The sequence below is a fragment of the Ranitomeya imitator genome, chromosome 5, assembly GCF_032444005.1.
Source record: "Ranitomeya imitator isolate aRanImi1 chromosome 5, aRanImi1.pri, whole genome shotgun sequence".
In the NCBI taxonomy this organism is placed as follows: Eukaryota; Metazoa; Chordata; class Amphibia; order Anura; family Dendrobatidae; genus Ranitomeya; species Ranitomeya imitator.
In genome coordinates, this window is record NC_091286.1 from 189850992 (window position 1) to 189877913 (window position 26922).

The 26922-nt window shown below is 47.8% G+C and overlaps 1 protein-coding gene across 1 annotated transcript in view; it reads right to left on the reverse strand.

Annotated features, from left to right (window-relative positions):
- Nucleotides 1-26922, reverse strand: part of CAPN9 (calpain 9) — a 333928-nt gene that overhangs the window by 214136 nt on the left and 92870 nt on the right. Inside the window, exon 3 of the mRNA XM_069769442.1 lies at nucleotides 12280-12398. Coding sequence (XP_069625543.1) covers nucleotides 12280-12398 — 119 coding nt within the window. The remainder of the gene's footprint in view (nucleotides 1-12279; nucleotides 12399-26922) is intronic.

Genomic DNA, 26922 nt, shown 5'->3' on the forward strand with positions numbered 1-26922 from the left:
TATATACCTGTATGCCATCTCCCCTGTATATGAATGTACCTGCATTTCATCTCCTCCTGTATATAGTATATACATGTGTGTCATTTCCTGTATATAGTATATACCTGTGTGTCATCTCCTCCTGTATATAGTATGTACTTGTGTGTCATCTCCTCCTGTATTAGACCTCGTTCACACGTTATTTGGTCAGTATTTTTACCTCAATATTTGTAAGCTAAAACTTGGAGTAAATCAATCAGAGGAAAAGTTTATTAGAAACATGTCACCACTTCCGTATTTTGCTCCCACTCGTGGTTTTGGCTTATAAATACTGAGGTAAAATACTGACGAAATACTGAACGTGTGAATATGGTCTTATATACAGCCTCCACCTGCAGCGCTTCACTCTTCTCTATGCACAGCCTCATACTGCAGCACCATAATAATAATAATACAGTAATGATAATCTTTATTTATAAAGCGCCAACATATTCCGCAGCGCTTTACAGTTTAACAGTTTCAAACACAACAGTCATAACTAACAACGTTAGCAATACAATAATTAATGCAAAATAAGACGACCCTGCTCGTGAGAGCTTACAATCTACAATGAGGTGGGGGAGATACAAAGTACAGGTATGTATTTACAATGATATATTTACAATGATAGTCCAGCCATCTTCAGGGGGTAGGAGGATAGATGGGGATAGTGAATGGGCTACACACACACACAGACATAAAATGACATTAGTTTACGTGAAAGGACGCTCTGAACAAATGTGTTTTGAGGGAGCGCCTAAAACTATGTAAATTGTGGATGGTCCTAATATCTTGGGGTAGAGCATTCCAGAGGATTGGTGCAGCACAGGAGAAGTCTTAGAGTTGGGAGTGGGAGGTATGGATTAGTGCAGAGGTTAGTCGAAAGTCGTTTGCAGAGCGTAGTGGTCGGTTAGGCCGATAGACAAAAATGAGGGAGGAGATGTAAGGGGGTGCTGCACTGTGGAGAGCTTTGTGGGTGAGAACAAGTACTTTGAATTGGATTCCATAATGAATGGGCAGCCAGTGTAACGACTGGCGAAGAGCGGACACGTCTGAATACCGATTAGCTAGATGGACAATCCTGGCTGCTGCATTAAGGGTAGACTGGAGAGGGGAAAGTCGAGTGAGGGGGAGGCTAATTAATAGAGCATTACAGTAGTCCAGGCGGCAGTGGATCAGGCCGACAGTGAGGGTTTTTGTTGTTTCCATGGTGAGAAAAGGGCGGATTCTAGAGATGTTCTTTAGGTGTAAGCGGCACGAGCGGGCAAGAGATTGTATATGGGACGTGAAGGAGAGATCGGAGTCAAACATATCACTCAGACAGCGTGCCTGCTGCCAGGGTGTTATTATGGTGCCATCCATAGAGAGGGAAATATCAGATTTAGGGAGGTTAGTAGATGGCAGGAGTAGAGTTGAGCGACCTTGACCTTTTTAGAGTCGAGCCGGGTTTCGCGAAACCCGACTATCTCAAAAGTTGAGTCGAGTGGAATCGGCCGATTATCGTGAAAAGCCGGGGATCGACCGAAACACGAAACCCAATGCAAGTCAATGGGGGAGCATAGTCGGCAGTGAGTAGAGGCCAGGAAAACATGTACAGAGCCCATTGTATTGGCAAAAACATCCATTCTTGCTTCTGAAGCTTGTCAATCATAATTTAGCTTATAATAATTGTAAGGCATTTGAAATTGGGGGTCATTTGGCTAAAGTTGTGGGGGGTAGGGCTGGTTCAAGCAATTAGTGGGCCAAGGACATCTGGACCACGTCACGGCAGTGGAGCAGGGAGAGGTAAGTATTTCAACTTTGCAAGTGCTGTGATCCGGAGCAAGAGGGGGGGCCCACTCGTTGGCATTGGCACTGGCACAGGGCCCCTCAAAGTACAGCGGTGTGTTTACACGGCGGGGGCGCCTCCCACCGGCAGCAACACTTTTGCGTACTATGAGGGGCCCTGTGCCAGTGACATCGCCAACTAGTATTCCTCCCCCCACCTGATGAAGGAACCTGCACCTTCATCTGCACCTTCCTCTTTGTCCCCGTGTAATGTGGTATGGTATGCGGGAAGGGGGACCTGACTTTCAGCAGGGTCACAATCTTGCAGTGTAGCGTGCACGGGGAATGTTGCGTTATGGGTCAGTGTACCAGCAGACTCATCTATCACTGGCTGGGCAATGGGCAGGATGAGGAGGAAACACAGATATAGGCCCAAAGAATAAAGTGGGCTAAACGCAGTTCAAAATTGTTAACAGGACTAACGAGGGGGCATTGTTTTGTTCAGTGGAGGACAACTGGAATGAGAGGCTGACACAGAGAGTAGGCCCAAATCTGTAAGTAGTCTAAATGCAGTTCAAAATTGGCAAGAGTAGTAAACAGGCGGCACAGCTTTGTTCACTGTAGGAGAACAGCAAGGAGCGGCAGACACAGATAGAAGGCCCCAACCCAACTAGTAGGCCTAATGCAGTGTAGTTTTCAACAACCACTAAACGAGAGTCGGAAGACCGAAGCAATGGAGAGGAAACCTGGGGAACACCTTGGAGTGTAACACACCGTCTCTACACCCCATACCCAATTTGTAGGCCTAATGCAGTGTAGTTTGCAACAACTACTAAACGAGAGTCGGAAGACCGAAGCAATGGCGAGGAAACCTGGGGAACACCTTGGAGTGTAACACACCGTCTCTCTACACCCCAGACCCAATTTGTAGGCCTAATGCAGTGTAGTTTGCAACAACTACTAAACGAGAGTCGGAAGATCGAAGCAATGGCGAGGAAACCTGGGGAACACCTTGGAGTGGAACACACCATCTCTACACCCCATACCCAATTTGTAGGCCTAATGCAGTGTAGTTTTCTACAACTACTAAACGAGAGTCGGAAGATCGAAGCAATGGCGAGGAAACCTGGGGAACACCTTGGAGTGGAACACACCGTCTCTACACCCCATACCCAATTTGTAGGCCTAATGCAGTGTAGTTTGCAACAACTACTAAACGAGAGTCGGAAGACCGAAGCAATGGAGAGGAAACCTGGGGAACACCTTGGAGTGGAACACACCGTCTCTACACCCCATACCCAATTTGTAGGCCTAATGCAGTGTAGTTTTCTACAACTACTAAACGAGAGTCGGAAGACCGAAGCAATGTAGACGAAACATGGGGAACACTTTGGAGTGGAACACACCGTCTCTACACCCCATACCCAATTTGTAGGCCTAATGCAGTGTAGTTTTCTACAACTACTAAACGAGAGTCGGAAGACCGAAGCAATGTAGACGAAACCTGGGGAACACCTTGGAGTGGAACACACCGTCTCTACACCCCATACCCAATTTGTAGGCCTAATGCAGTGTAGTTTGCAACAACTACTAAACGAGAGTCGGAAGACCGAAGCAATGGAGAGGAAACCTGGGGAACACCTTGGAGTGTGACACACCGTCTCTACACCCCATACCCAATTTGTAGGCCTAATGCAGTGTAGTTTGCAACAACTACTAAACGAGAGTCGGAAGACCGAAGCAATGGCGAGGAAACCTGGGGAACACCTTGGAGTGTAACACACCGTCTCTCTACACCCCAGACCCAATATGTAGGCCTAATGCAGTGTAGTTTGCAACAACTACTAAACGAGAGTCGGAAGATCGAAGCAATGGCGAGGAAACCTGGGGAACACCTTGGAGTGGAACACACCATCTCTACACCCCATACCCAATTTGTAGGCTTAATGCAGTGTAGTTTTCTACAACTACTAAACGAGAGTCGGAAGATCGAAGCAATGGCGAGGAAACCTGGGGAACACCTTGGAGTGGAACACACAGTCTCTACACCCCATACCCAATTTGTAGGCCTAATGCAGTGTAGTTTTCTACAACTACTAAACGAGAGTCGGAAGACCGAAGCAATGTAGACGAAACCTGGGGAACACCTTGGAGCGGCAGACACCGTTAGTAGGCAATACCGAAGTAGTAGCCCCAATGCAGTTTTCAAATTCCTAGAGGCTGAAAACCAGACTATTAACGCTCAGCTTTTTTCAAAGGAGGACAGCTGTATTGAGTGGCGCCTCAACCAGGTAGTAGGCCTTAAACCAAAAATGTGGCTCCATGCAGTTTAAAAAAGGTTACAGGGGTACACAGGCAGCATTGGTCTGGTCAGTGGAGGAGGACTATTTCAATTATGGACCGCAGACAGACTTTGTATGCCTACTATTAAAAAAAGGATGCTCTATGCAATTAAAAATAAGTTCCAGGGGTACACGGGCAGCAGTGGTGTGGTCAGTGGAGGAGTATTGGAAGGAGGGACCACAAACAGGCGTAGTAGGCCTAACATAACAAAATTTGTTTGTAGGCACTTTAAAATTGGTTCCAGGGGTACACGGGCAGCAGTGGTGTGGTCAACGGAGGACAATTTGAATTAGGGACTGCAGACAGACTTTGTAGGCTGTCCCCTGTGGACCATGCATCCAATACATTAACCCAGTGCGCCGTAATGGACACGTAACTTTTTGTGGACATGCCTACTGGTCCATGCGTCTCTTGTCAGGTCAGGTGCACCTTTCTACTGTTTGATTGCCTGAGTGCTATGACAATGCAGAATTTTTCATGCCGGTGGAGGGCTGGGATGGCTTTTCTCGCAAAAGAAGTGACGACTGGGTAGCTTGAACCGTGGTACAGAGTAGTTCATCTGGGCTTTATAAATATAAAACAAAGAAAAAAAGTAGGCTCCATGCACTTTCAGCTGGGTTCCAGGAGTACACGGCCAGCATTGGTCTGGTCAGTGGAGAACTATTGGAAGGAGGGCCCGCAGACAGGCTTCGAAGGCCTAACATAATAAAATTGGGCTGTAGGCACTTTAAAATTGGTTCCATGTGTACACGGGCAGCAGTGGTCTGGTCAGTGGAGGCCTAGTGGAAGGAGGGACCGCAGACAGGCTTCGAAGGCCTAACATAATAAAATTGGGCTTTAGGCACTTTAAAATTGGTTCCATGTGTACACGGGCAGCAGTGGTCTGGTCAGTGGAGGCCTAGTGGAAGGAGGGACCGCAGACAGGCTTCGAAGGCCTAACATAATAAAATTGGGCTGTAGGCACTTTATAATTGGTTCCAGGGGTACACGGGCAGCAGTAGACAGGTCAGTGGAGGCCTAGTGGAAGGAGGGACCGCAGACAGGCTTCGAAGGCCTAATATAATAAAATTGGGCTGTAGGCACTTTATAATTGGTTCCAGGGGTACACGGGCAGCAGTGGTCTGGTCAGTGGAGGCCTAGTGGAAGGAGGGACCGCAGACAGGCTTTGAAGGCCTAACATAATAAAATTGGGCTGTAGGCACTTTATAATTGGTTCCAGGGGTACACGGGCAGCAGTAGACAGGTCAGTGGAGGCGTAGTGGAAGGAGGGACCGCAGACAGGCTTCGAAGGCCTAACATAATAAATTTGGGCTGTAGTCACTTTGAATTCTCTTGCAGGGGTACACAGGCAGCATTGGTGTTGTCAGCAGAGGCCGATTGTAATGAGTGTCTGCCAGTTAGTAGTCCCAAACAATACATACATGTTAATGTCTCGCATTACAACAAAACAAAAACAAAAAAGGGTGCAATCATTAGGTACAGGGGTGGGCTCCTCTGCGTAGTTTCAGAACTAGTAATTTGGCACAAAGTATTTACTTGGGTAAATATAGGACACTGCCCCTGACTATGTTAAGTACCATCATACATGTCAACACAATGGTATTGTCAGTGGCAGGAATTTACGGATGTCAGCACATAGACTAAACATTGGTGGAACTGTGAGAGATAATTGTGCAAGTGGTAGAGCAATGTTTCAGCTGGGGGTGGGGGAACTCTCTTGTGGCCGGCGGTACAGGCCCAGGGCCCCTCATGTTACAACAGTGTGTCTGACGTTGGGTGCGCACCACCACCGCCAGAGACACTTTATTGTAGTATGAGGGACCCAGTGGCAGTGCCATCGACCAAAAGCGGGCACACCCACCTCTTCAGACAAACAGCACTCTCACGGGTGCTTGCGCCAAGTGGCGTTACCACGGCCCCGTGTGGGGAGTTTGGCCATTTAGGGAGGTGTAAACATGTCGTATGCTGGACAATCAGCTGCTGCAAATTACGAGATTGGTAAAGTCATTCAGAGTAGTCCACAGGCAATACCTTTTCATAGGAAAGCTAGGTGTCAGCCGGGCAAGGTGGGGCAAAAGAATTCGAAATCCAGTTGTGGTTCATTTTAATAAAGGTTAGATCATCAACATTTTGGGTAGCCAGACGAGTCCTTTTTTCGGTTAATATTGAACCTGCAGCACTGAATACTCTTTCTGATAGGACACTAGCTGCCGGCAAAGCAAGCTCCTGCAATGCATATTCTGCCAATTCTGGCCAGGTGTCTAATTTGGATGCCCAGTAATCAAATGGGAATGACGGTTGAGGTAGAACATCGATAAGGGATGAAAAATAGTTAGTAACCATACTGGACAAATGTTGTCTCCTGTCACTTTGAATTGATGCAGCAGTACCTGTCCTGTCTGCGGTCATAGCAAAATCACTCCACAACCTGGTCAGAAAACCCCTCTGTCCAACGCCACTTCTGATTTCTGCACCTCTAACACTTCTGGTCTTCTGCCCCCTGCAGCTCGTGTGAGAACGATCACGGGCGCTGTGTGCTGGGAATGCCTGAAGCAAACGGTCAACAAGAGTTGATTGTTTGGTTGCTAATATTAGTTCCAAGTTCTCATGTGGCATAATATTTTGCAATTTGCCTTTATAGCGAGGATCAAGGAGGCAGGCCAACCAGTAATCGTCATCGTTCATCATTTTCGTAATGCGTGTGTCCCTTTTGAGGATACGTAAGGCATAATCCGCCATGTGTGCCAAAGTTCCAGTTGTCAAATCTGCGGTTGTGCTTGGTTGAGGGGCAGTTTCAGGCAAATCTACGTCACTTGTGTCCCTCAAAAAAACAGAACCCGGCCTTGCCACGCCACCAATTTTCAGTGGCCCCGGAGAAGCTTCCTCATTAACAAAATACTCACCCCATCATCCTCCTCCTCCTCCTGTTCACCCGCTACCTCGTCCTGTACACTGCCCTGACCAGACAATGGCTGACTGTCATCAAGGCTTTCCTCTTCCTCGGCTGCAGATGCCTGCTCCTTTATGTGCGTCAAACTTTGCATCAGCAGACGCATTAGGGGGATGCTCATGCTTATTATGGCGTTGTCTGCACTAACCAGCCGTGTGCATTCCTCAAAACACTGAAGGACTTGACACATGTCTTGTATCTTCGACCACTGCACACCTGACAACTCCATGTCTGCCATCCTACTGCCTGCCCGTGTATGTGTATCCTCCCACAAAAACATAACAGCCCACCTCTGTTCGCACAGTCTCTGAAGCATGTGCAGTGTTGAGTTCCACCTTGTTGCAACGTCTATGATTAGGCGATGCTGGGGAAGGTTCAAAGACCGCTGATAGGTCTGCATACGACTGGAGTGTACGGGCGAATGGCGGATATGTGAGCAAAGTCCGCGCACTTTGAGGAGCTGACCGGATAACCCCGGATAACTTTTCAGGAAGCACTGCACCACCAGGTTTAAGGTGTGAGCCAGGCAAGGAATGTGGTTCAGTTGGGAAAGGGAGATGGCAGCCATGAAATTCCTTCCGTTATCACTCACTACCTTGCCTGCCTCAAGATCTACTGTGCCCAGCCACGACTGCGTTTCTTTCTGCAAGAACTCGGACAGAACTTCCGCGGTGTGTCTGTTGTCGCCCAAACACTTCATAGCCAATACAGCCTGCTGACGCTTGCCAGTAGCTGGCCCATAATGGGACAACTGGTGTGCAACAGTGGCAGCTGCGGATGGAGTGGTTTGCCGACTGCGGTCTGTGGACGAGCTCTCGCTTCTGCAGAAGGACGAGGAGGAGGAGGGGGTGCGAACACCTACAGCCAACTGTTTCCTAGACCGTGGGCTAGGCAGAACTGTCCCGAAATTGATGTCCCCTGTGGACCCTGCATCCACCACATTCACCCAGTGTGCCGTGATGGACACGTAACGTCCCTGGCCATGCCTACTGGTCCATGCATCTGTTATCAGGTGCACCTTTGTACTCACAGATTGCCTGAGTGCATGGACGATGCGCTCTTTAACATGCTGGTGGAGGGCTGGTATGGCTTTTCTCGAAAAGAAGTGTCGACTGGGTAGCTCGTAGCGTGGTTCAGCGTAGTCCATCAGGGCTTTGAAAGCTTCGCTTTCAACTAACCGGTAGGGCATCATCTCTAACGAGATTAGTCTAGCTATGTGGGCGTTCAAACCCTGTGAACGCGGATGCGAGGATAAGTATTTCCTTTTTCTAACCAAAGTCTCATGTAGGGTGAGCTGGACCGGAGAGCTGGAGATCGTGGAACCAGCGGGTGTGCCGGTGGACATGGCAGAATGAGAGACGGCATGAGAGTGTGGACAAACAAACAAGATAGCTGTGCAGAAAGGAAGGAACAACAGGATTAGTGCTTTGAAAAAAGCAGTTGGTTTGCACAGCCATGCAGCTATCAGGGAGCCTTCTAGGGCAGCCCAATGAGCTACAGCGCTGAGGAAAAAAAAATGTAGCTTCCACTGTCCCTGCAAACAAAAGGTGGTGTTGGACAGTGGAAATCGCTACAGCACAAGCGGTTTGGTGGTTAATGGACCCTGCCTATCGCTATCCCTGCTTCTGACGAAGCGGCAGCAACCTCTCCCTAGGCTCAGATCAGCAGCAGTAAGATGGCGGTCGGCGGGAACGCCCCTTTATAGCCGCTGTGACGCCGCAGACAGCAAGCCAATCACTGCAATGCCCTTCTCTAAGATGGTGGGGACCAGGACCTATGTCATCACGCTGCCCACACTCTGCGTCCACCTTCATTGGCTGAGAAATGGCGCTTTTCGTGTCATTGAAACCCGACTTTGCCAAAAGTCGGCGACTTTTAAAAATGAACGATCCGTTTCGCTCAACCCTAGGCAGGAGCAGAAGTAGTTCAGTTTTGGAGAGGTTGAGCTTCAGATAGAGAGCAGACATGATGTTGGAGACTGCAGACAGTCAGTGGCATTCTGTATTACAGCAGGGGTAACGTCAGGGGATGATGTGTATAGTTGTGTGTCATCGGCATAAAGATGGTACTGAAAGCCAAATCTGCTGATGGTCTGTCCAATTGGGGCCGTGGAGAAGGAGAAGAGAAGGGGGTCAAGGACTGATCCCTGAGGTTCCCCCGACAGTGAGAGGAAGGGGAGATGAAGTGGAGCCAGAGAACAGAACACTGAAGGAGCAGTCAGAAAGATAGGAGGAGAACCAGGAGAGAGCAGTGTCCTTAATGCCTAGTGATTGAAGCCTAGAGAGTAGGAGAGGGTGGTCAACAGTGTCAAAAGCTGCAGAGAGGTCAAAAAGAATGAGCAGAGAGTGGTCACCATTACATTTTGCTGTCAGAAGGTCACTGGTCACCTTGATGAGTGCAGTTTCGGTCGAATGTAGGGGTCGAGGAGGAAATGAGTGGAGAGGTAACGGGTAAGGCGGGAGTAGATCAGGTGCTCCAATAGTTTAAAGATGAAGGGGAGATTGGAGACCGGTCTGTAGTTATTTGTGCAGGATGTGTCAAGGGCGGATTTCTTTAGTAATGGAGTAATGATAGTATGTGAAGGGGGAGGGGAAAATGCCAGAGGAGAGGGAGAGATTAAAGATTGTAGTTAGGTGAGTCGTGACGACTGGAGAGAGAGACTGGAGGAGATGTAAGGGAATGAGGTCGGTAGTGCATGTAGTCGGATGAGAAGAAGAGAGGAGCTTGGAGACTTCTTCTTCTGTGATGGGTCGAATGTGAAGAGTGAGCTAGGGGACATGCAGGGAGGGATGGGAGTAACTTCACTTGGTGTCTGGGAGCGGACTTCCTGATGGATATTATCTCTATAAATTGGGAGGCCAGTTCATCAGCACAAATGTCTGTGATAGGGGCTTGTTCTTTTGGCCTGAGGAGGGAGTGAAAGGTGTCAAAAAGTTTCTTGGGGTTGTTGGATAGTGAGGAGATCAGAATGGTGAAGTAGGTCTGTTTGATGAGGTGAAGGGCAGAATTATAGTTTTTAACATAAATTTGAAGTATATGAAGTCTTCTGGTGTGTGTGTTTTCCTCCCTAAGTGTTCAGCACACCTAGAGCATCGCTGGAGAAATCGGGTTTGCATTTGAATCCCGCACCGCTCATTGGCTGAGCCGGCGGGCGGATCAGCCAATAAGCAGTGCCGCGCGGCTTTGGTGGGGGATTTGAATTCCGCGCCGCTCAAAGCCACGCGGCACCGCTCATTGGCTGAGCTGCCGCCGGCTGAGCCAATGAGCGGTATGGGATTCAAATCCCCCGCCAAAGGCACACGGCACCCTTATTTGCTGAGCCGCCCGCTGCCTGAGCCAATGAGTAGTGCGGGATTGAAATCCCTCACCCCACTGGCTGAGCCAATGAGCAGTGCCACATGGGATTTGGTCGCCAGCCTTGGCAGGGGATTCAGTCAGCTGCTAGCGGTATTGGCGCCAGATTTGAATTCCCCGCCAAAGGCACGCGGCCAGGGGTGGCTCAGCCAATGAGCGGTGCCGCGTGGCTTTGACGTGGGATTTAAATCCCGTGCTAAAGCCGCAAGGCACCGCCCATTGGCTGAGCTGCCTGCCGGCTGAGCCAATGAGCGGTGTGGCTTGGGATTGAACCTCAGCTGGCGGGCCGCTCAGCGAATGAGCGGAGTAGCGCAGCTCTGGGAGGGATTTGAATCCCGCGATGCTGGTTGGCTGAGGCCAGGGGCACTCATTGGCTCAGCAGGCGGGGGATTTGAATCCCACGCTGCTCATTGGCTCAGCCGGTGGGTAGCTAAGCCAATGAGCGGTGCCGCGCGACTTGGCGGGGGATATGAATCCCAGCCTCCATATCGGAATACCCATAACTTGAGTATTCCAGTATGGCGGTCTGCGTAGTTCTGATGCGAGCAGCCAGGAGATGAGTGGCTAGCGCCACTGATCTCCTGATGGAATAGCGGTCACTTGTGGGGGTGCAGTTCATGGCCTTCCGGCCGCGGTGGATTGTGGGATAGCGACACAATCGCCAGAAGCTGTGACAGAGCCGATTGGCAATTATATATTATATTGTGACAGGGTCACTGGCACTGTATATGAGGAGAGAAATGTGTCGCTAAGGTTGCTATCTTCTGTGATGTGAAACCCATAAGTTTCTCTCCAGCAAGTTATGTGCTGAGGGGTTAACCAGCCATTACAAGGCTTTGGGTTATTTTGAGAGTAGGTGTAAGAGATGGGTGGGATGCCCACTCACCATATCTCACTTCAAGGGTGTGGTACTGTGGTTGGAGAAGCTACACATTTTTTTCTCTGATGTGTGCTTGGAAACAGTTAGGTCTCCAGATGATAGCTCCAAGGAGAGCTTACGATTTTTTTGTGTCCTGAGCGGGCAAATTACGCAGGCTTATGTACTGTGATATAAATTATCTCTTGCTTTGTTGTAATGTCAGAAAGGCCATGTTTATTTTGTTAAATCCTGCTATGGTTTATGTCGTGCTTTGATAAGCCAGCAGGTGTTTGTTTGACCCAATAAGTGTTCCTGTGTCTCTACCTCTGAAAGCAGCCGAGTGAGTCAACTTACCAAAACATAAAAACAAGGCCAAGTACACAGGGTTATCCTTGTTAACATAGCAAAACAACTGATGTGAAGCATATGCGGTCCTTTAGCTTGGTCCTATCATGCGCTCATCATGCCTAGCTTTTTTTTCTCATACAGAAGTAACTTTTTTTCCTTTCTGTGTGGTGAAGTTCTACTATAAAATATGTATTACTAGGATGTCCAATACTACTGGTGGAGGTGGTGATGGCGAACTCAGTCGAGGGGTTCAAGAGAGGCCTGGATGTCTTCCTGGAGCAGAACAATATTGTATCATACAATTATTAGGTTCTGTAGAAGGACGTAGATCTGGGGATTTATTATGATGGAATATAGGCTGAACTGGATGGACAAATGTCTTTTTTCGGCCTTACTAACTATGTTACTATGTTACTATGTTACTGATAAAATTATTAACATTTTGCTGACTTAAAGCATAGATTATCTTTTTATATGTAAGAAGTATTATCATGTGCTTCTTTAAAATACAAACTAAAGTAAATTGTAATTTATATTAAATTATATATTTCTTATTACCAGCACAATAATACTAACAAGAAAAAAAAAAAAAAAAAATAATAATAATAATAATAATGTAATCCAATGTATGCAATGTTACCTGAAAATGAAAAATGCCAGCATAGCCAGTGCCGAAAGATTGATCAGGTGGAACCACTCTTTGAAGTACCTTCTCATTGAGAGTAAGAGAAGCAATAGCAGCCAGAAGCCAGCAGTCGCCTATAAAACAAAAAGTTTCGGAGAATTTTTTTTGTCAAATATATATATTATATACCATATATACTCGAGTATAAGCCAACCCGAGTATAAGCTGACCCCTTTAATTTTGCCATAAAAAACTGGGAAAATTTATTGACTCGAGTATAAGCCTAGGGTGGAAAATGCAGCAGCTACCGGTGAATTTCAAAAATAAAAATAGATGCTCAATACCATTCATTATTGCCCCATAGATGCTCCATATAAAGCTGTGCCATATATAATGCTCCATACCATTGATTATTGCCCCATAGATTATCCATATAAAGCTGTGCCCCATATACAATGCTCTGCACCGTTCATTATGGCCCCATAGATGCTCCTTATAAAGCTGTGCAATATACAATGCTCTGCACAGTTCATTATGGCCCCATAGATGCTCCTTATAAAGCTGTGCCATATATGCTCTGCACCTTTCAGTTTGGCCCCATACATGCGCCTTATAAAGCTGTGCCATATATGCTCTGCACCGTTGAGTTTGGCCCCATAGATGCTCCTTATAAAGCTGTGCCATATATGCTCTGCATCGTTCATTATGACCCCATAGATGCTAATTATAAAGCTGTGCCCTATATGCTCTGCACCGTTCAGTTTGGCCCCATAGATGCTCCACATAAATCTGTGCCATATATAACGCTGCTGCTGCAATAAAAAAAAAGCCATATTCACCTCTCTTACTTGCAGCTCCCGGCGTCTCGTCCCGGCGTCTCGTCTCGACGTCTCTCCGCACTGACTGATCAGGCAGAGGGCGGCGCGCACACTATATGTGTCATCGCGCCCTCTGACCTGCACAGTCAGAACGGAAAGACGCCGGGAAGATGGAGCGACGCCTTGAAGATGGAGCGACGCCTGGCATGTGGAACGGGGACAGGTGACTATGCGATACTTACCTGCTCCCGGCGTCCGGCTCCTTCTCCCGGACAGCTGGTCTTCAGGTGCCGCAGCTTCTTCCTCTATCAGCGGTCACCGTTACCGCTGATTAGAGAAATGAATATGCGGCTCCACCCCTATGGGAGTGGAGTCCATATTCATAAGTTTAATGAGCGGTCCCACGTGACCGCTGTACAGGGGAAGAGCTGCAGCACCTGAAGACCGTGGGACGGCAGGGGGAGCGCCAGGATCGCCGGGACTAGGTAAGTATGCCACAGCGCCCTCTCCCCCTCACCCGCTGAACCCACCCCTACCGTGACTCGAGTATAAGCCGAGAGGGGCACTTTCAGCCCCAAAATTTGGGCTGAAAATCTCGGCTTATACTCGAGTATATACGGTATATGTATTATAAATCACTAAAGCTCACCAACTCTTACATGCACCCATCCTTCTTTCCAGTATGTGTGTCATCTATATTTTACGGGTCTCACACGTACCCAATATAACCTATGGTGCTGCTCACATGACCATATTTTTACAGAGACCGTGTGTCCATGCCAACTCCAATTTTCACCCTTACACTGTCCCTCCTGTATGCTGACACTCTTTCACATTGTACCTTCACACTCTACCTTATTTTTTATTCCGGACCCCACACTGTGTCTTCACACTATCCTTCCTTCTGTATACTACCTCCCCTTGCTGTCTCCATTCACTCTCCCTCCTTCTGTATACTGCTCCCCCTTGTCTTCTAACTCTCCTGTTGTATACTATTCCCTCATACTCTATTCTTACAATTTCCCTTTCTGCAATCTCTCTGTATAATGCCCCTTCCATATTGTTTATTCACACAATATCCATCCTTCGATACACTGCCACATACTACACCCACACACTGTCCCTCCTTCTGTATATGGAGCGCCCCCATGGGGCAGTGGGGTACTCGGTACCAAGTCCTGCAGTTCACAGGGGGATGTCACGGTGGCTGACCCGGTCCGTGGCCCTGGGACTTCCGTGTAAAAGGGAAAGATCTTTAAAGGGATAAAGTTTGTGTTCGTGACGCCACCCGTGGTATTCGGTCAGGGTGACCGACGCTGCTTTAAGGGGTCCGCTGGGGTGATGTTATTGCAGCTAAATGGTATACCTTCCCAAAGGTGAAGTATGTCCCCAGGGCTTCCCGGTGTGTAGATAGTGAATGGTGAGAGGCGCAGAAAAGAATGAGGACACAAGGTTGCAGTCTCTTTACCTTTACTGAAGACTTCAGCATCCATAGTCCAGGGCACCAGATCACAGGGCAGGCAGAGTCGGGATGGTTTGGAGGCATGTCCAGAGTCCCCTTTGTCCAGGTGGAAATCAATAGCTTTCCCTTGCTCTAGTGGTGTAGTCCCTTACTGCCTATGGCTTCACATAAGGGTCTCACAGATATGGTGTTTCTCTCTCTGTCCCCCATAGTTGGATAGGACAATACCCGTATGACTGGTGGTTTGAGGCTGTTTATAGGGACTCTAGCACGCCGCGGCCTTTGAGAGGTGCCACCGTGCCTCCTGGGTATAGGTGCAGACTGGTAACCTGCAATTAGCTTTCCTGCCTGTCTCTGGAGTAAAGCATAAAGGTCCTTACTCCCTCAGTGTTCCGGCTACCGGGATTCTGCGCCTCAGAAGAAGGCAGCCTGTGCAGGGCTGGTCCCCTTCTGGTATCCTCTCCTTTGCTCTGACTTCCTTGCAAGCTCACTGCAATACAGTTCTGCCTTCTGAATGTCTCTTCCAAGGAGCTGTAGCACTTCAGGCTACACGGCTTCCTTTCCCTCTGACAGGAACTGAACTCTTTCCCTCCAGATCAGGATGTTCTTATAGGGGAGTTCACCTAAAACAGGCTTAGAGCTCCCCCTTCTGGTCTGGAGTGTGAACATGTTGCATGCATTGTGTTACCTGGATGCAGTTATCCTTCATTGCCTCCAAACGAAGCATCACTCTCCCCGAGAGGAAAGCAATACCACTGTGACGACCAGGACCCTGGGGCGCCGCATATACTGTCCTCATAGTCTACTCACACCATACATCACTCTTTATATTGTCCCCTGTCAATACTGTGCTGTCTGATTATCAATTCTTCTGTACACTGTCACCACATACTGTCTCACACTTTCTCTCCTTCTGTATTCTGGACCTCCGTCCCCATACATACACGCACCCACACACTGTGCTCTCACACTTTTTCTTAGCATCTATACCCCACATCTCAATTCTACAGGAAAATTGATGTAAATCTTTGACTCCATTATGGAACACTTAATTTCTCCCTTACCTTTGTCACCTGCGCTGCACTGTAGCGACATTAACATCGTGATCAGGTGACCTCATCTCGCTAAAGCAAGATCAGCAGTGTGCACTGTACTGCAAGTCAGGGTTTGCTATTTTGTATGGCAGAGAGTATGTGGGATAAATCTGACGCTGTCACTGCACACCGCAACTTTTAGTGCCTTGTAGCAAATACACCCTTGTCTGTATTTCTTTACAACAGGTGATAAACAAAGCTTATTAATTATAAATAATAGCACTTTAAAGGGTTGTGCCACAAACAAGAGTATATTTTCTTCATTAGATCTTGGAATAATAATAAGTTCCACAATTGGATGTATATTATAATGTGCCTCTGCGGTGTACTGTGTAATGGCCGTGTCTGACCGTGGAGGAACAAGTCGTATATACCACAGCTCCTGGCCAGGGGAGGAAGCAAAAGAGTATAAAGAAGATTGCACCAGGGGATCACAGCAGATTCTTTTTGCGCGTAAAACATTTCCTTGCCTGTTTTTAAACAATGTTTTACCTCAAAGAAAGAATCAGCTGTTACCTGTGCAGTAATGTCTGTATACTTTGTTTTGCGTCCTCCCCTTCCCACAAGCAGTGGTATAATCAGACCATGTTCCTGTACGTCAGACACGGCCATTACACAGTACATAGCAGGGACACATCTATAAGATTATCTCTTCACAGGAACTTTTTTTTTTTTTTTAAACATCCAATTGTGGAACTCATTTTTATTCCAAGATATGTTGAGTAAAATGTATGTTTGTTCATGGAACAGCCCCTTGAACTTGGTGGTAACAATATATGGTGCAGAGGTTTGGCAACTGCAGTCTATTTGCAAAAGATACATGATGGTTACAAGTATAACACAAAATAACTTAAAGGGAACCTGTCACCCCGTTTTTTGAGATTGAGATATAAATACTGTTAAATAGGGCCTGCGCTGTGTGTTACTATAGTGTATGTAGTGTACCCCGATTCCCCACCTATGCTGAGAAATAACTTACCAAAGTCGCCGTTTTCGCCTGTCAATCAGGCTGGTCAGGTCGGGAGGGCGTGTTCACAGCGCTGGTTCTTCCTCAGCTTTACGTTGGTGGCGTAGTGGTGTCCGCATGTTGAGGTGACTAATCCACTGTGGGCACGTGAACAAGCAGCGCGCGATCTGCGCTGTCATCCCTTTCGTCGGTGGGGGCGGCCATCTTCCTGGGGCCGCGCGTGCGCAGATCGAGTGCTCTGCTGCACGGGGCTTCAGGAAAATGGCCGCGGGATGCCGCGCGTGCGCATTAGAGATCGCGGCGGCCATTTTCCCAAAGCCGAGTTTGCATCTCGGCTTTGGGAAAATGGCCGCCGCGATCTCTAATGCGCACGCGCGGCATCCCGCGGCCATTTTTCTGAAGCCCCGTGCAGCAGAGCACTCGATCTGCGCACGCGCGGCCCCAGGAAGATGACCGCCCCCACCGACGAAAGGGATGACAGCGCAGATCGCGCGCTGCTTGTTCACGTGCCCACAGTGGATTAGTCACCTCAACATGCGGACACCACTACGCCACCAACGTAAAGCTGAGGAAGAACCAGCGCTGTGAACACGCCCTCCCGACCTGACCAGCCTGATTGACAGGCGAAAACGGCGACTTTGGTAAGTTATTTCTCAGCATAGGTGGGGAATCGGGGTACACTACATACACTATAGTAACACACAGCGCAGGCCCTATTTAACAGTATTTATATCTCAATCTCAAAAAACGGGGTGACAGGTTCCCTTTAAGTGAATGCTGGGCACAATGCCTGCCTGAGTCAAACTTAGTCTTTAGTCACATTTACTTGTAGAGGTGACAAGGTTTCCTATTAGCACTGACCCGTTGAAGCGCCAGATAGGCGCGAAACGGCCGTCGTCAAGCTTCGCCGCACCCCTTGTACAGCACCCCCGGTCGTGAAGATGTATCACATTACGTTCGAATAAAGAGACCTGCACAGCATGATCGGCGAATGCGCTCCATTTTTTTCTTCATATTGGGAACATTACATGGACTTTTCTCTAGCGGAGCTCTGCACCCAGGATCAGATATCTTGGCCTATTCAGCACAGGTGAGCGGTTCCCACTTTGTTCTTCCTGGCAGTGGTGCTGTCCGGCTGTTTCTATTGTTTTTGCTTTTGTTTCCTATTATTTGTACACAGCGTTGGACTGGAGCACCTTGGGCCCACCAGAGAAAATCATTCTTGGGGCCCACTATGTAGCTACATAGAAATAAATACAAGACCACCAATTGTGCGGTAAAACACACTAATATCAGGGTATAATATAAGGTAGTACACATCTTAATTATGTAGCAGGGGTTGGGGTAGCCCCCTCATAGAAAATAAAGTAGCCCCCTCATAGGGTACAATGTATCCCCCTCACAGAATATAATGTAGCCCCCTATAGAATATAATGTAGCCCCCCCATAGAATATAATGCAACCAGCCTCAGAGTATAATGCAGCCCCCCATAGGGTATAATGTAGCCCCTTTAGCTTATAGTGCAACCCCCCTCATAAGGTATAATGCAGCCCCTTCATGGAATATAATGTAGCCCTCTCATAGGGTATCACGCTGCCCCCTCTCATAGGGTATCATGCAGCTCACCGTCATAAGGCATCATGCAGCTCACTCCCCCCATAGGGCATCATGCAGCTTATTCCCCCATAGGGTATCATGCAGCTCACCCTACCCATAGGGTATCATGCAGCTCACTCCCCCATAGGGCATCATGCAGCTCTCTCCCCCATACCGTATCAGGCAGCTCACTCCCCCATAAGGCATCATGCAGCTCACTCCCCCCATAGGGCAACATGCAGCTCACTCCCCCCATAGGGCATCATGCAGCTCACTCCCCCCATAGGGTAACATGCAGCTCACCCTTGCCCCATAGGGCATCATGTAGCTCACCCTTGCCCCATAAGGCATCTGTTGTGAATTCCGCTTTTGGGCTCCCTCCGGTGGTTGTAAGTGGCACTTTTGTGAGTTCTGCTCTTGGGCTCCCTCTTGTGGTTTCAAGTGGTATGGCTGCTCCTTGGAGTTAGCTGTCATCAGCTGCCTCCACTTATCGTCTCTTCTGCTCGGCTTTTTAAGTCTGGCTCTATCTTCAGCCAGTGCCACTTGTATATGGTTCCTGGTTGGATTCACATCTCTTTGGATTTCCCTGTTATCCTGACCAGTTCAGCAAAGCTAAGTTTTTGCTTGCTCTTTTCTGTCCATAGATTGTGGACTTATCCATTCTGTGCTTTCTATGTTTGTCCAGCTTATCTGTATGAATTTATTCTGTCTTGCTGGAAGCTCTGGGAAGCAGATTTACCCTCCACACCTTTAGTCAGGTGTGGAGATTTTTTGTAAACTCTGCGTGGATTTTTTGTAGTGTTTTACACTGACCGCACAGTATTCCATCCTGTCCTATCTATTTAGCTAGACTGGCCTCCTGTGCTCATCCTGATTTCATTCTGTGTATGTCTTTTCCCTCTCCACTCACAGTCATTATTTGTGGGGGGCTAATCTATCCTTTGGGGATTTTCTCTGAGGCAAGATAGCTTTCCTGCTTCTATCTTTAGGGGTATTTAGCTCTTAGGCTGTGATGAGATGCCTAGGGAGAGTTAGGAGCATTCCACGGCTACTTCTAGTGTTGTGTTGAGCCTAGAGACTGCGGTCAGTACAGTTACCACTTCCTTCAGAGCTCGTTCCATGTTGCTCCTAGACCACCGTATCATAACAGTACAAGTGGCCAAAAATGAATTAAATGCATCTCAAAAGAAGGAAAAGAAAGATCTTAACAATTTTTTTTTCTGTGCTCTGGTTTGTCTTTTTTTTCCTCTTGATATCTGGGTGGTTCAGGATATATGCTTTGGCATGGATGTTCAGGGTTTGTTTTCTCGTGTGGATCAACTTGCTGCAAGAGTACAGAGTATCCAGGACTATGTTGTCCAGACTCCGGCTTTAGAGCCTAGAATTCCTACTCCTGATTTGCTTTTTGGAGACAGATCCAAGTTTTTGAACTTTAAAAATAACTGCAAATTGTTTTTTGCTTTGAAACCCCGTTCTTCTGGTGATCCCATTCAGCAAGTAAAAATCATCATATCCTTGCTGCGTGGTGACCCTCAAGACTGGGCTTTTTCTCTTGAAACAGGGGATCCGGCATTATTGACTGTAGATGCATTTTTTCAAGCGCTCGGATTATTGTATGACAAACCTAATTCTGTGGATCATGCAGAAAAAACCCTGTTGGCCTTGTGTCAAGGTCAGGAAGCAGCAGAGTTATACTGCCAGAAATTTAGAAAATGGTCTGTGCTCACTAAATGGAATGAAGAGGCTCTGGCTGCTATTTTCAGAAAAGGTCTTTCTGAAGCCCTTAAAGATGTTATGGTGGGCTTTCCTACGCCTGCCGGTTTGAGCGAATCTATGTCTCTAGCCATTCAGGATGATCGGCGTCTGCGCGAGCGCAAAGCTGTGCACCATATGGCAGTATCCTCTGAGCAGAGTCCTGAACCTATGCAATGTGATAGGATTTTGACTAGAACAGAATGGCAGGAATTCAGACGTCAGAATAGGCTGTGTTTTTACTGTGGTGATTCGGCTCATGTTATCTCTGATTGCCCTAAGCGTACTAAGAGAGTCGCTAGGTCTGTTACCATTAGTACTATACAGCCTAAATTTCTCTTATCTGTGACCCTGATTTGCTCATTGTCGTCCTTTTCTGTCATGGCATTTGTGGATTCAGGCGCTGCCCTGAACTTAATGGACTTAGAATTCGCCAGGCGCTATGGTTTTTCCTTGCAGCCTTTGCAGAGCCCTATTCCTTTGAGGGGTATTGATGCTACACCCTTGGCCAGGGATAAACCTCAGTACTGGACGCAGATGACCATGTACATGGCTCCAGCACATCAGGAAGATTGCCATTTTCTCGTGTTGCATAACCTGCATGATGATGTTGTACTGGGTTTTCCATGGTTACAGGAACATAATCCGGTGCTGGATTGGAAAACTATGTCGGTGACTAGTTGGGGTTGTCGAGGGGTACATAGTGACGTTCCTTTGATGTCAATTTCCTCTTCCCCCTCTTCTGAGGTCCCTGAGTTTTTGTCGGATTTCCAGGATGTATTTGATGAGCCCAAGTCCAGTTCCCTTCCTCCGCACAGGGACTGTGATTGTGCTATTAACTTGATTCCTGGTTGCAAGTTCCCTAAGGGCCGACTTTTCAATCTGTCTGTGCCAGAGCATGCCGCCATGCGGAGTTATGTTACGGAGTCTTTGGAGAAGGGGCATATTCGGCCCTCTTCTTCACTATTGGGAGCGGGTTTCTTTTTTGTTGCTAAGAAGGATGGCTCCTTAAGACCCTGTATTGATTATCGTCTTCTTAACAAGATCACGGTCAAATTCCAATACCCCTTGCCTTTGCTTACTGATTTGTTTGCTCAGATTAAGGGGGCTAGTTGGTTTACTAAGATTGACCTCCGAGGGGCATATAATCTTGTTCGTATTAAACAGGGTGACAAACTGAAAACTGCATTTAATACGCCCGAAGGCCATTTTGAATACCTTGTGATGCCATTTGGGCTCTCTAATGCTCCATTTGTGTTCCAGTCTTTCATGCATGATATTTTCCGCAATTATCTTGATAAATTCATGGTCGTATATTTGGATGATATTTTGATTTTTTCCGATGATTGGGAGTCTCATGTGAAGCAGGTCAGGATGGTGTTCCAGATCCTTCGTGATACTGCTTTGTTTGTGAAGGGGTCTAAGTGCCTATTCGGAGTTCAGAAGGTCTCTTTTTTGGGTTTTATTTTTTCTCCCTCGTCTATAGAAACGGATCCTGTTAAGGTCCAAGCTATTCATGACTGGATCCAACCCACATCTGTGAAGGGCCTTCAAAAATTTTTGGGCTTTGCTAATTTCTATCGCCGTTTCATTGCCAACTTTTCCAGTGTGGTTAAGCCCCTTACTGATTTGACGAAGAAAGGTGCCGATGTGACGAATTGGTCCTCTGAGGCTGTTGAGGCCTTTCAGGAGCTTAAACGCCGATTTACTTCTGCCCCTGTGTTGCGTCAACCGGATGTTTCTCTTCTTTTTCAGGTTGAGGTCGACGCTTCTGAGATTGGGGCAGGGGCCGTTTTGTCTCAGAGGGAGTCTGATGGTTCTTTGATGAAACCGTGTGCTTTTTTTTCCAGAAAGTTTTCGCCTGTGGAACGCAATTATGATGTCGGCAATCGGGAGTTGTTGGCTATGAAGTGGGCGTTTGAGGAGTGGCGACATTGGCTTGAGGGAGCTAAACACCGCGTTGTGGTCCTGACCGATCATAAGAATCTGATTTACCTCGAGTCGGCCAAGCGGCTGAATCCCAGACAGGCTCGATGGTCCCTGTTTTTCTCCCGTTTTGATTTTGTGGTCTCGTATCTTCCGGGATCTAAGAATGTTAAGGCTGATGCCCTCTCTAGGAGTTTTTCGCCTGATTCTCCTGGAGTCCTTGAGCCGGTTGGCATTCTTAAGGAGGGGGTGATTCTTTCTGCTATCTCCCTTGATTTGCGGCGGGTGCTTCAGGAATTTCAGGCTGATAGGCCTGACCGCTGTCCAGTGGGGAAGCTGTTTGTTCATGATAGATGGACAAGTAAGGTAATTTCTGAGGTTCATTGTTCAGTGTTGGCTGGTCATCCTGGGATTTTTGGTACCAGAGATTTGGTTGCTAGGTCCTTTTGGTGGCCTTCCTTGTCGCGTGATGTGCGTGCTTTTGTGCAGTCCTGTGGGACTTGTGCCCGGGCCAAGCCTTACTGTTCCCGCGCTAGTGGGTTGCTTTTGCCTTTGCCGGTCCCTGAGAGGCCCTGGACGCATATTTCCATGGATTTTATTTTGGATCTTCCTGTTTCCCAGAAGATGTCTGTTATCTGGGTTGTTTGTGACCGGTTCTCTAAAATGGTCCATCTGGTACCTTTGCCTAAGTTGCCTTCCTCCTCAGATCTGGTTCCATTATTTTTTCAGCATGTGGTTCGTTTGCATGGCATTCCGGAGAATATTGTGTCTGACAAAGGTTCTCAGTTTGTCTCTAGATTTTGGCGGGCCTTTTGTACTAGGATGGGCAATGATTTGTCTTTTTCTTTGGCGTTTCATCCTCAGACTAATGGCCAAACTGAGCAAACTAATCAGACCTTGGAGACCTATTTGAGATGCTTTGTGTCTGCTGATCAGGATGATTGGGTGTCTTTCTTGCCGTTGGCCGAGTTTGCCCTTAATAATCGGGCTAGTTCGGCTACTTTGGTTTCACCTTTCTTTTGTAATTTTGGTTTTCATCCTCGTTTTTCTTCTGGGCAGGTTGAGCCTTCTGATTGTCCTGGTGTTGATTCTGTGGTGGACAGGCTGCAGCAGATTTGGACTCATGTGGTGGACAATTTGACGTTGTCTCAGGAAAGGGCTCAACGTTTTGCTAACCGCCGTCGGTGTGTTGGTCCCCGGCTTCGTGTGGGGGATTTGGTTTGGTTGTCCTCTCGTCATGTTCCTATGAAGGTTTCTTCCCCTAAGTTTAAGCCTCGGTTTATTGGTCCTTATAAAATTTCTGAAATTATTAATCCAGTGTCTTTTTGTTTGGCTCTTCCAGCCTCATTTGCCATTCATAATGTTTTCCATAGATCTTTGTTGCGGGGATATGTGGTGCCCGATGTTCCCTCGGTTGACCCTCCTGCCCCGGTGTTGGTTGAGGGAGAGTTGGAATATGAGGTTGAGAAGATTTTGGATTCTCGTTTTTCGAGGCGGAGGCTTCAGTATCTTGTCAAGTGGAAGGGTTATGGCCAGGAGGATAATTCTTGGGTTGTTGCCTCCGATGTCCATGCCACCGATTTGGTTCGTGCTTTTCACTTGGCTCATCCTGATCGGCCTGGGGGCTCTGTTGAGGGTTCGGTGACCCCTCCTCAAGGGGGGGGTACTGTTGTGAATTCCGCTCTTGGGCTCCCTCCGGTGGTTGTAAGTGGCACTTTTGTGAGTTCTGCTCTTGGGCTCCCTCTTGTGGTTTCAAGTGGTATGGCTGCTCCTTGGAGTTAGCTGTCATCAGCTGCCTCCACTTATCGTCTCTTCTTCTCGGCTATTTAGGCCTGGCTCTTTCCTTCAGCCAGTGCCACTTGTATATGGTTCCTGGTTGGATTCACATCTCTTTGGATTTCCCTGTTATCCTGACCAGTTCAGCAAAGCTAAGTTTTTGCTTGCTCTTTTCTGTCCATAGATTGTGGACTTATCCATTCTGAGCTTTCTATGTTTGTCCAGCTTATCAGTATGAATTTATTCTGTCTTGCTGGAAGCTCTGGGAAGCAGATTTACCCTCCACACCTTTAGTCAGGTGTGGAGATTTTTTGTAAACTCTGCGTGGATTTTTTGTAGTGTTTTATACTGACCGCACAGTATTCCATCCTGTCCTATCTATTTAGCTAGTCTGGACTCCTGTGCTCATCCTGGTTTCATTCTGTGTATGTCTTTTCCCTCTCCACTCACAGTCATTATTTGTGGGGGGCTAATCTATCCTTTGGGGATTTTTTCTGAGGCAAGATAGCTTTCCTGCTTCTATCTTTAGGGGTAGTTAGCTCTTAGGCTGTGACGAGATGCCTAGGGAGAGTTAGGAGCATTCCACGGCTACTTCTTGTGTTGTGTTGAGCTTAGGGACTGCGGTCAGTACAGTTACCACTTCCTTCAGAGCTCGTTCCATGTTGCTCCTAGACCACCGTATCATAACAGGCATCATGCAGATCACCCTTGCCCCATAAGGCATCATGCAGATCACCCTTGCCCCATAGGGCACCATGCAGCTCACCCCCCTTGCCCCATAGGGCATCATGCAGCTCACCCCCCTTGCCCCATAGGGCATCATGCAGATCACCCCCCCTTGCCCCATAGGGCATCATGCAGCTCACTCTCCATGCCCCATAGGGCATCATGCAGATCACCCCCCCTTGCCCCATAGGGCATCATGCAGATCACCCCCCTTGCCCCATAGGGCATCATGCAGCTCACCCCCCTTGCCCCATATGGCATCATGCAGCTCAACCCCCTTGCCCCATAGGGCATCATGCAGATCACCCCCCCTTGCCCCATAGGGCATCATGCAGCTCACTCTCCATGCCCCATAGGGCATCATGCAGCTCACCTCCCCTTGCCCCATAGGGCATTATGAAGCTCACCCCCCTTGCCCCATAGGGCATCATGCAGCTCACCTCCCCTTGCCCCATAGGGCATCATGCAGCTCACCCCCCCCTTGCCCCATAGGGCATCATGCAGCTCAACCCCCTTGCCCCATAGGGCATCATGCAGCTCACCCCCCTTGCCCCATAGGGCATCATGCAGCTCACCCCCTTGCCCCATAGGGCATCATGCAGCTCACCCCCCCTTACCCCATAGGGCATCATGCAGCTAACCCCCCCATACAACCAGGACTCCATAATAAAAACACAAAAAAGCACAATACTCACCTCTCCTCCTCGCTCCCACGCTGACTCCAGCAGTGGCTCTGCTCCAATGTCAGCAGCTGCAGAGCTGTCGGCCTCACACACAGCAGGTACGCGATGAAGTGACGTCATCGCGCACCCGCTGTGTGTCTGCGGCGAGGGGAATCATGGGAGAGGGAGCATCATATGACTTTCTCTCCCCATTAACGAGCGTTGGGGGGCGGCGTTGGTGCCGGGACCACTGGCTTAAGGCTCCATAGCGGCCGTGTGAGCTGTGTGCCCCTGAGGGAGTGGGGGGGCCTGATCTGCGGGCTCTGATAGCGGGCAGTGTTTAGCCGTAATTTGCGGCAAATGCTGCGTGCTATTATAGTGAAATGAATTCACTCCTCTCCACGCCCATGGGGGTGTGGGGAATTGTGAATATTCATTTCACTTCAGCAGCGGGGACAGGCTTAGGCTTCCTGTCACCCGCTGCTGCTCCACTTGTACCAGGGGCCCCATAGCAGCTGCGTGGTGTGCACTATTAGTGACACCCCACTTGCTGGGGGCCCCTGGAGCAGCGGGGGCCCTAGGCAGCTGCTGGCACTTTATGCCAGCAGGTGTCTCCGGTGGGCAAGTCCGACCCTGTTTGTACAGTTATAGCGGAAGTGGTCGACGACCATTCAGTCAACAGACACTAGGCTACACAGGAGATGGTCTAAAACCACTCCCCCAGGAAACACAGTCTCTGCAATTGGTCTGAAACCACTTAGCCTACAAGCACATGCCTTAAGGATTTGTAGTGCACCCACAGACAATTACAGACCATAATCTATCAGTTTTAATGCATGGCTCATCAAACAGGACTCCCTATCTAAACTCATACAGCCCAAGGATGCTCGGTGTTGCACTCCATGGCCAGATCTACTACATCACTATAGGGAAAAATAAATATATCTTTATGCATTCTATATGTAAAAAAAAAAGACATTGAGGTACAGTACTGTGCAAAAGTTTCAGGCAGGTGAGGAAAAAAGTATGGCAGTAAAAATACTATAAAAAATAAAAGTGTTTGCATTTTGTTAATTGATAAAAATAAATTAATTGAATGAACATAAAATAAATAAATATCAAGTCAATATTTGGTGTGGCCACCCTTTTCCTTCAAAACTGTAATAAAGCATCATTTCCTCTAGATATACAGTGGTGGAAAAAAGAGTTTGCCCCCTTCATGATTTCCTATTCTGTTGCATGTTTGTCACACTTAAATGTTTCAGATCACCAAACAAATGTAAATATTAGACAAAGATAACACAAGTAAACACAAAATGCAGTGTGAAATGAAGGTCTTTATTAGTAAGGGAAAAAGAAATTCAAACCTACAGGGTCCTGTGTGAAAAAAGTATTGCACCCGCCCCCCTTTAAAACATAAATTAACTGTGTTTTTTCACATCTTTGAGAATAATATTCAGACAGCCCAATGTGGTGGTGAATGCACAAGCTATGGGTACCGGAGAGCTATATATATAGGTCTGATTGCTGCCACACCTTTTCTCAATCAAGAAATCACTTAAATGGGACCTGCCTGACAAAGTGAAGCAAACCATAAGACCCTCAAAAGCCATACATCATGCTGCGATCCAAAGAAGTTCTGGAACAAATGAGATACAAAGTAATTGAGATCCATCAGTCTGGAAAAGGTTAAAAAAGCCATTTAGAAAGCTTTGGAACTCCAGCAAACCACAGTGAGAGCCATTATCCACAAATGGCAAAAACATGGAACAGTGGTGAACCTTCCCAGGAGTGGCTGGCTGACCCAAATTATCCCAAGAGTGCAGGGATGACTCATCCAAGAGGTCATAAAAGACCCTACAGCAACATTCAAAGAAC